General features: G+C 34.6%; 1 protein-coding gene across 4 annotated transcripts in view; it reads left to right on the top strand.

The window, feature by feature from the left end:
* Positions 1-10643, top strand: part of LOC115211676 (double-stranded RNA-specific adenosine deaminase-like) — a 100190-nt gene that overhangs the window by 32287 nt on the left and 57260 nt on the right. For all 4 annotated transcript variants that reach the window (XM_029780317.2, XM_036503214.1, XM_029780316.2 and 1 more), the window contains one exon: positions 7227-9478. In XM_029780317.2, the coding sequence (XP_029636177.1) occupies positions 7227-9478 (2252 nt within the window). The remainder of the gene's footprint in view (positions 1-7226; positions 9479-10643) is intronic.

Raw genomic sequence — 10643 nt, 5'->3', positions numbered from 1 at the left:
ATTTTTTTTTCTTAATTAGTAAACTCTTGGCATTAAACCTAATTGTTAGTACTAGTTTTTTTAATCAAGTTTTAGTGAAAGGGTATATATACAAATATAATGTAAATTTCTTAGTGAATAAATTAACATTTTACTCTTTATGTAAATTTTAAGAATATAGATTTATTTTTCAAGACGAGAATTATGAAAAAATTTAATTTTATTCAGTATGTTTCCAATGAATTCAAATGTAATAAAAGTAGATTCTACCAATAGTTAAAGTCAACAGAAATGAGCACACGCTCGTCCATATCTACATGGTCACTTAACCTGCTAGAAATAATAGCAATGCCTCTCTTTCGTGTCATACCTAACCATCTTTAAAAGTAGGGAGGAACACATTGACTAATGTAATATGGACCTAGGTACACTTGCCTGAAAAGAAATATGACAGCTACTCTTTTATCATTGGTTTACACAGCGTTAGCCAAGGGTTAAACAATAATGTATATAGTAATTAAGAGTAGTGAGATATATTTAGCTGCTGTGATTCCTATGGAAAAGAAAACAAATCACAAGCAAAAACAAAACTGTTTCCGCTCCTTCTTTTGTGATCCTCAAAGCATCTAAAGCACTTCTTCAGATGGTGGTACTTAAATATTTTATTGTTAAATAACAAGTTCTTAAACATTTTAGGGTTGGGTAGCTTGTGTATGTGACGATTGGTATTCCTATAATATTGTTCTGTTAAAAACTAATGTTAAGAATGTTCTGTGTGGTTCTTCGAAACAGCTGTATGCTTTTCTGATTACAAGCTCAGATGTGGCTGTGCAGTGAAGAAGCTTGCTCTCTAACCATATGCTCTCATGTTAAGCCCTACTGTACTGCACTTTGGACAAGTGTTTTCTACTATAATCCTGGGCCAACCTTGTGAGCGGATTTGAAAGACGAAAGCTATAAGTCTTTCAAGTGTGTGTGTTGTACTGTTGTCTTAACATTATGTGGTGGTTTTAAACAAGCATCACTGTCGTACAAGTGATGTTGTTCAGAAATGAACAATTACAAGTGATGTTCATTTCCAAACTACATCACTTGTAAAATTTCTATGAAAAACACATTTGGCCATGGGAAAGTATTGCCTTCCCTGAAGACAGGCAAAACATCTGGCTATAGAAAATCTGCTTCAACAAATTCTGACCCCTGCAATCATGGAAAAGTGGATGTTAAATTATGAAGATGATTTAGGACTAGCTACCATATTTCACATGATGATCTAAGATTTTAATATTTGTGGAAATTTTAAAGTAATTGAAAGGAAAGGTCTATTTAATTAAATCTTTGCAGGAAATACAAAAGCGAGTGGACCTTCTGTACGAAGAAAACTGCTTTGATCTTCTTTATGTTAAATGTTAGATAGATTTTTTTTTATATACTACGTCATCAGTCTATATACTGTCGTATAACTTTTTTTTCATTGGAAAATTTCTTAGAGATATCAACTGCATGGAAGCATATAGTTTAATATAGGCTAACATATCTAATGTAGTAAATCTAAAAGAATTCTTGAAGGTTTTTCTCTATTTATTATTGGAAAATTTCTCAGGGATACCTTCTGCATGTAAATATGTAGTAAAGTGTAGGCTAACATGCTTAATGTAGTGAATCCAAAAGAATTTCTAATCAATTTAAAATAACACCTGTGATGAGAAGAAAAATCATTAGCATTACTGAAAATTCTTGAGAGAACTCCTGAACTTAAATTGAGTAAAAATTAAATGATGGCATGCAGAGGGGAATGAGCCTAATCTTTGGTAGATATCGATGTCTTTTATTTGTCTCAGTTGTTGGACTGTGGCCATGTTGGGGTACCACCTTGAAAGGTCTAGTTGAATAAATCGACCCCAGCATGTATTTTATTAAATCTGATACTTATTCTGTTGGTCTCTTTCACTGAACAGCTAAATTACAGGGACATAAACAAACCAATGCTGGCTGTCAAGAATTAGGAGACAAACACACACACACACACACACATGAGGCATACTTCCACACAGTTTTCACCTACCAAATTCACTTATAAGGCATTGGTAATCTTGGAGCTAAAGTAGAAGACACTTATCCAAGGTGCCATGCAGTGGGACTGAACTCGAAACCCCGTGGTTGCAAAGTGAGCTTTTTAACCACACAGCCATAACAGCTCTGGATGTGTTTTGGTTTTATTGGTCCTCAGCAATATATAATATCTGTCTGACCGTTGACCATTTTATGAAACCAATCACTGCAAAGTTTAATGCATTCTAAAGAATGTGAATGTGGTTTTCGAAATATTAAATGTATTTTGTATAAGAACCATCTTCAATTGACTCTTTGCTGTGTCTATTCTGTTTGTGATATTGTCTTATGATCAAGACAGATTATAATTAAACTTTAATAATATTTTAATTATAATTAAACTTTAATGATATTTTCAAGGTAGGTATATAACATATTACTTTATTACATGTAGCGTCAGGAGCTTCATAGAAACTATTAGTGAGAAATTATTGATATCAATAATCAATGGTACTTTGGGATCGCTGAAAATTAATAAAATTAAAAATTGTTCTTTGATTTAAAATTTCTTTGTAGTTTTCTAGATATTAATTCAATTTCTAATCTATCATTTATAAAAAAAAAGAAATTACTAAGTTTCACATTCAAACTTCTAATCCCACCAAATATTATAAACAAATGATTATTTCCCTTGTATTAACTGTTCACTAAGGGATTCTACGTGTTTGAAATAATTTTAATATATGCAGTTTTTATACTTAGTTATATTTATCATACTTTGTGTTCAGTTTAATTATATATGGTTAAAATAAATGGGGGAAATTTTGAAAAACAAAAGGTCCAATCATCCTGGAAGATTGCAATTATTTAGCATTAGGCATATCATAAATAGTGTATAATTGTCAGGTATAATATTATTAGCTGTTTTATACACTGGTGAATTTCTTAATGGGAATACATTTCATCATACTGGGAGAGTGAACCCAGAAACACATGGTTGCAAAGCGAACTCTCTAACTACATAGCTATGGCTAGAGTTTATCTTATTTATATTACGATATATGTCTCTGTCTATACTTGAGCTTTAACCTTTTTTATATTAAATCAAAACAGGAATTTCTCTGTGGTTGCTTGACTTGCTAAGATCAGCAGTCAAATCTCCTTCAAATTATAGCCTACTATTTTCAAAAAGGAAAGACACATCGAACAATATCATTAACTAACCTGGTGTTGCTCGGGTTTGTTTCGACCCTTTAGAATTGGAATTTTTGAAAAGTAAAAATTTTGCATTATGTAGCTTGTTATTCTCTTTAAGTGAACATTTTTCTGGTTGAAATACACTGAAAAATGGCGACACAGCAGTAAAAAAAATCGTAAAAAATAGGGATTTTCATAGAAAAAAAGCACCTTTTTGATGTAAATAATTTTGGGTCTTAGCTTGGTCCGATTTGAATTTTTTTTCTATGGAAGGAAGAGCAAGTGTTCTTCTATCATACTCTCAATTTTGGTCAACTTGCGCCGCAGGGTCTCGGAGGAGATAGTGTTAGTTGAAGGCTACCAAACCTGCCATACACAGACAACTTCAGCTTTAAATATATAGAGATGATATACAAAACAACATTATAGTCACAGCTAGAATGCTTTTGATTATAGGGTTAGGGTTAGGACCATGCAACAATCCTTTCCACATTGATTTGCTGAAGATTAACTTTGAATAATTACTGCTAGTTTCTTTCATTTTACTGTTTTACTCATATATTTTACATGCTGGCAAGGATGGGATAATTTTTAGTGGAGTAGTAGTTTTTACTTTTAGATGTCCTTTCCTTCATTCAGTTATTCCTGTAAATTACCAGATAGTTCAGCAGTTAAATGCAATATTCTTGTTTTAATTTAAAATATATACCCTGTTTTATTTTTCTACTTACTTTTATTTCATTTCCCAGACTTTCTTATAATCTCATCCTCTTTTCTTAATAACACTGTTAATTCTCAACATTGCAACCATTTAAAAAAAAAAGGTGCTTCATTTAAAGCAGCTTAGATGAGAATTTGAACTAAAATCTGAGTGTGTAGTAACTTCTGGTTTTGTCATCAGAATTTTGATGTTTAGCTTGATTCTCTGTTGGTCAATATTTGCTAGAAGAATGCAGCTGGGTGGGAGTTCCGGAGGTTCACTATTCTGAAGAAGAATGATTGGAGAAAGGGTTTAGCACAGGAATAAAATGAGGCAAGATACAATAAAGAGGATGAGAGAAAAGAATACAAACATATTGGTTGAGTTTAGATAGAAACAGTATGCAACGGCAGTGAGCTGGCAGAAACGTTAGCACACCGGGCAAACTGCTTAGTGGTATTTCATCTGCCATTATGTTCTGAGTTCAAGTTCCGCCGAGGTCGACTTTGCCTTTCATCCTTTCGAAGTTGATTAAATAAGTACCAGTTATGCACTGGGGTCGATATAATTGACTTAATCCGTTTGTCTGTCCTTGTTTAGCCCCTTGTGGGTAGTAAAGAAATAGGTATTTCGTCCGCCGTTACATTCTGAGTTCAAATTCCACCGAGGTTGACTTTGCCTTTCATCCTTTCGGGGTCGATTAAATAAGTACCAATTATGCACTGGGGTCGATATAATTGACTTAATCCGTTTGTCTGTCCTTGTTTAGCCCCTTATGGGTAGTAAAGAAATATTTCGTCCGCCGTTACGTTCTGAATTCAAATTCCACCGAGGTCAACTTTGCCTTTCATCCTTTCGGGGTCAATAAATTAAGTACCAGTTACACACTGGGATCGATCTGATTGACTTAATCCCTTTGTTTGTCTCCTCTAAGTTTAGCCCCTTGTGGGCAATAAAGAAATAAGAAACAATATGCAACTTGCCAGTTCAAAATGCATCTTTCAACTAATGATTGCAGAATTCTAGCAAGTCTTTGTTAATCAGCATTCCAGTGAAGGGTCTTTGCCAACCATCATGTAGATTAACATTTTCTGACCTTAAAGAGGAAATCTAGTCTTTGGGCTGCAGTTTTGACACTGGTATATATTTGTAGACAGCATGAGTTCATTAGACATTGTGGGACTTAAAATTTAGCCATATTGAGGGCTTTAGTTTAGTTATGTGTTGTTTATGTCTTTGGAGAATGTAGTACAAGGCTGTTCCTTGATATTTGTAGTGATTGTATTGTAGTTCTGATTTAGACAACTAAGTCACTAAGTCCTCATTGAAGGATGTTTTGAGATTTCAGTTCACAGAAGCAGTAGCAAGTGTCGAATTCTTTTGGATAAGACTTGTGTGCACAATGTCAAAGAAGAATTAAGAGTGGTATCGTCTGTATAGGAATGTGTGTGGTTAGAGTTAACAACAAGCAGGTTATTAATTTAGTGAAAGCAGTAGATTAGAGCAAGCATAACCAAACATTTATATACTGAACAGTTGATGGAATGTGGGCTGAATTGATCCATGTTGGCATGGAAGACAGATGGACGGCACCAATAGATGTACAACATAGCAAAGAGGTTCTCTTGCCAGGCACAGTTTAAAGCTTTGCAACATTACTTTTACCAAAATTCTCAAGAGTGAGAGATCACTATGGTGTGGTGCAGGATAAATAAGTCTTTAACAATTCTGACTCTATGAAATCCATTCTGATGGTTAGGATGTATGATGAAAGCATTATAAACATCTTTACACATTAATACAATATCTTAACTCTTTTAAGTTTCTTTTTAATCCTTTTATTGTGGATTGATAACATTTATCAATCAGTTTTATTAACCACTAGATGTCACATTGGTTATATTACCAACTTGTTATCCCATTTTTATATTTATTTTTATTTTGATTATATTTATCTGTTTATAAAATGTGCCAAAACTACAGCCACTATCAACCATAATCAATATCTAATGCAAACCATTAAACAGTAGAGTTATTTGCGATTTCAGATGTTTTCAACTGAAGTTCAAAATGTTTTATATTATTTCATTTAGTTAAGGCGGTGAGCTGACAAAATCATAAACAAACCGAGCAAAAATGCTTAGCGATATTTCATCTTCTCTTTCTGAGTCCAAATTCTGCTGAGCCAACTTTGCCTTGCCTAAACTGTTAAGGCACAAGTCTGGGCAAGGTTGTTTTGTGGAAGACCAGCAGTCGCCCATGCATACCAGTCTCCCCTCTCCATACCACTAACATCATCCAAGAGAAAGGCAAAGGCCAACACAGCTTGGCACCAGTGACATTGCAACTCATTTCTACAGTTGAATGAACTGGAGCAATGTGAAATAAAGTGTCTTGCTCAAGAACAAAACACAACACACTGCATGGTCCACAGATCGAACACACAACCTCATGATTGTCGTCTCAACACTTAAACCACTGAGCCACATAGATATATAGGACTCTGCTTAAAATACTATAGACTCCATGTTTGTTTGGGTATGGTAACATATTTCATTGAATTATTAAAATAACACCCTGAAATGTTAGAAGTAAGATGCCTATACACAAAAATATTAAAATATCAAAACTAATATTTAGTAAAAGCTAAATCATAAAAATCCAATGTGAATATGTAATGGTTGATAAAATATTGGTGAATATTGATTTGTATACCTCTTGCAGTTCTGGAAATTCCTTTTGCTATATACTCTCTGGAACAGCAAAATTTTGTTGATATCAAAAAAATTCTGCTATGCTTTTTTTCCCCCCTTTCTTGTTTTCAGTCAACAATTTACTTATTAATAATGTTTTTGGTTTATATTATTCGTGGTTTTGAATGGTTTTTGACTTTGATAATAACATTTTTTACTATTATTGATTATATTTTTGCAACCTGGTGATTATATTTCTTAATTTTTTTATTAATACGTTCTCTATTTCAGTATAAAAATACAAGGATTTTTATTAAAAATTTTCCAAAATTCTTCCTTTTATTTTATATTTAAATATATAATTTAAATTTTAAATAATTCAAATTTTTTTTAATGTTATGAACAACAGCTGTTATTTATATTTGTAATTGTTAGTTCTTAAAAATTGAATATATTTCCATGGGTTTAATGGAATTATATTTGATATGAAATAGATTTTAAAAATATATCTAGCTTCTAATTAGTTGCCTAAGACTTTATCATATTCACTGAGTTTTATTTTTCCTGCAATAACTGATGTATTTGTTGTTCTCTCTTCCCTGTAGGAAACAAATTTGAATGTACATCCCGAGTGGGAAGACCGCATAATGAATTATCTAGTCCATAAGACTCACCCTGTAAAGACCATGGAACTGGCACGTCTTGTAAGTGTTCGTTCACGAAAAGAAGTGAATCCGACTTTGTACAGCATGGATAGACGTGGTTTGATAAGAAAGCACGGCATGCAGCCGCCAACATGGGTTATTGCTGATCCACCTGCATCTCATACAAATTATAACCAGAATGAGTCTCATTATTCTAGTAGTCCAGGAATCTATCAGCATGGCCCAGTATCAAGAACACCACCAAATTTCTATGCTAATAACCGTGAAAGTTATAGAGGACAGAAGACTCCCAATAATAATTACCAGCGTTCAAAACGATCAACCTATAGAAGTGAATGGCATGGTTTCTGTCCACCATCTCATATATACTCAGAAAGTAAGAATGAATCTCTCATCTACAGTCACAGTAGTAAAGATACCGAAATTCTCTCTATTGGAAACACTAGTTCTCCAAATAGATTACGTTCAGAAAGTTGCAGCCCAGATGATTGTGAGGCCCTGGAAACAGCAATTGCTAATTATCCACATAGTGGTGGATATGGCCAAGGCTATTCAGGACATTTTCCTGTAACTTCTGAATCTAAACAAAGTGGTAAGCCACGAAGGAGAAATTGTGATAACTTTAACATGCAAAATTCTTCAAATGGTACCATGATGCCATTAAAAAGTAATGACAGGATGGTCATCCAACAGAAAAAGATAGACTTGCAGGATGATCGTGAAAGACATTATGACGGAAACTATCAATCATACCCTAGTAATTTTATGAACTATGCAAATCATTCTTTTGGAGATATGCCTGTTTGTTACCATCAGATGGACCGAGAGGGTCCGGATATGTCTCGCGTACACCTGAGTTCCTTGAAGAAAGACTCGAAGGACCATTCGCCCCACGATCAAATCTCTCCCAAACGGAACTCAAATATAAAGGCTTGCAATTCTGACCCGCATGACCCACATGCTAAAATCATATCCTTCCTTGATAAAACCATGAATGGTTCTGCTAAATCACGTGAAATAGCTAAACATACAGGCCTTTCTCTCGAAGAAACTCAAAAGCATTTGCATAGTTTATGTAAAAAGAAAATAGTCACCACTATTGGTGAAGATATTTATATTATGGCAAAGAACGCAGCCAGTTACGAAACTGAAATCCCTGCTGGAAAAAGTTCTTCATCTGTGAACTCTGCCATGTCTCGTCAGTTTTCTAGTGGAAATCGGCAACCTCCTGCGCCTCCACATGTTCTACTGGCGGACAATGGCATCAGCTCTAGCAACATGAAAAGTGCTTATTACCAAAATAATAATTCCCAAAAACAACCTGGGTCTTCAAACGAACAGAAATCAGCATCAAATCAGGCGAGTAGAAATTCTCATCTACCTCCTTCCCCTCATGAGCTCCTTGCAAAAGATCCGGTCTTTAAAGGAGATGTTGCTGTATCTAATTCAAGCAATTCTTCTAAGGAATTCAACCAGTCGTCATCATCTTCGTCAGCATCCTTGTCGTCCTCAACGTCAAAGAATTCTAGGTGGAACAATAGCACCACACTGATAGAAAGCTCAAGGGCACCAGCTACGAATTCCACTTCAACGTCATCGACTACATCATTTGCTCCAAGTCCCAAGCAAAGTAATTCAAGTTCTAAACAGTCTGCTGGAAGTTCTAAGCAGACGTCATCTTCAAAACAAACTGCTTCAAATTCTAAAGGCTCTGGGTCAAAAGGTTCCTCAGGCTCTAAGCAAGGATCTTCTAATTCCAAATCTGCTTCGAGCTCAAAACAAAGGGCCAACAGTCCAAAGCAAAATGCTTCAAATAATCAATCTTCATCTCAGTCTAATTCAAATTCCACTGTTAACAACTCAAATAATAAAAAGAATTCAGTTGATAATATCCAAGATCTTCTTAAGAATACATCCATTTCCTCTTCAAGTGAAACTACTGAAACTAAAACTCCAACTTTAGCTGAAATCAAGGCAGCAGCAGTAGCGCAGGCGTTGGCCGACAAAGCGGCTGAGAAAGGAGCTGACAAGGCTGGTATTGACTCACTGGCACCAAATCTGCAGATCACTTCAGAGAGTTTTGCTGCCCTTAACAAAAATCCTGTAAGTGCATTGATGGAATATGCTCAACAGCGCCATTTACCTGTTGAATTTAAGCTCTTATCACACAGAGGACCTTCTCATCGACCATTGTAAGTAAATTTCTTTTTTTTTTTTTTTTATTTTTAATAGACTTAATTTACTTTTTTTTATTAAGATATGATTATATTTACTTTTTATAAGAAAATTCTTTCATTAGTTGCAGATATATTCCTGTTATTTAGATTTAACAAGCTGCTAAGTGTATTGGGAGAGTTTATGAAAAAAAACAAAAGACGAAGACAGGTGGTGTACAAAACAAACAGATGTATTAGTATAACGCTCAGGAATAGAAAAAGTCTTTTACATTTCGAGCCTATGCTCTTCTGCAGAAAGGGACACAGAAAAAACAAGGAGAGAAAAAAAATGTGTGTAGTGGCTAACGATAACGCTCAGGAATAGAAAAAGTCTTTTACGTTTCGAGCCTATGCTCTTCTACAGAAAGGTACACAGAAAAAACAAGGAGAGAAAAAAATGTGTGTAGTGGCTAACGATCTATCATGGCGTATATATGTGTGTTTGTGTAAATTTGTATGTATGTATGTAAATAATGTGTATATGTATAAATAAATATGAGATGTATGAAATATTGGTAACTCCTTATTTGCATCATATTTTTTCTTATATTCGTTTCATTTGAATGTACATATAATTAATGTCAACAAGCTGAATGGGTCTCTCTTTCTTTTTATGTCCCCCCTCTCTCTCTCTCTCTCTCTCTCTCTCTCTCTCGCCTACTTGAAAATGTTTAGTGCTTTATATCAAATTTGTAGAACACTTGAAGTATTTCCTGAACAGGTTATCGGTAGGTTGCCTATATAATTGCTTCCTAACTACGTGCTTCCAGGTTCAGTCCCACTGCATGGCACATTGGGCAAGTGTCTTCTACTACAGCTTTGGGCTGACCAAACCCTTGTGAGTAGACTTGGTAGACAGAAACTAAAAGAAGTGTGCTGCTTATATATCAATGTGTGTGTCTTTGTATCTGTGTCTGTTCCTCATCACTGCTTAACAATTGTTATTGGTGACTTTACATCCATGTAAGTTAACAGATCAGCAAAAGAGACTAATAGAATGAATGCTAGGCTTCAAAAAAAATGTTTGGTGGGGAGAACAGCTCATTTCATCATCATCATCATCATCATCATTTAATGTCCGTTTTCCATGCTAGCATGGGTTGGACGGTTTGGCCAGGGTCTGGGAAGCCAGGAGGCTGCA

Source organism: Octopus sinensis, linkage group LG5 (assembly GCF_006345805.1).
Source record: "Octopus sinensis linkage group LG5, ASM634580v1, whole genome shotgun sequence".
Classification (NCBI taxonomy): Eukaryota; Metazoa; Mollusca; class Cephalopoda; order Octopoda; family Octopodidae; genus Octopus; species Octopus sinensis.
This window is presented reverse-complemented; position numbering and strand designations above follow the sequence as displayed.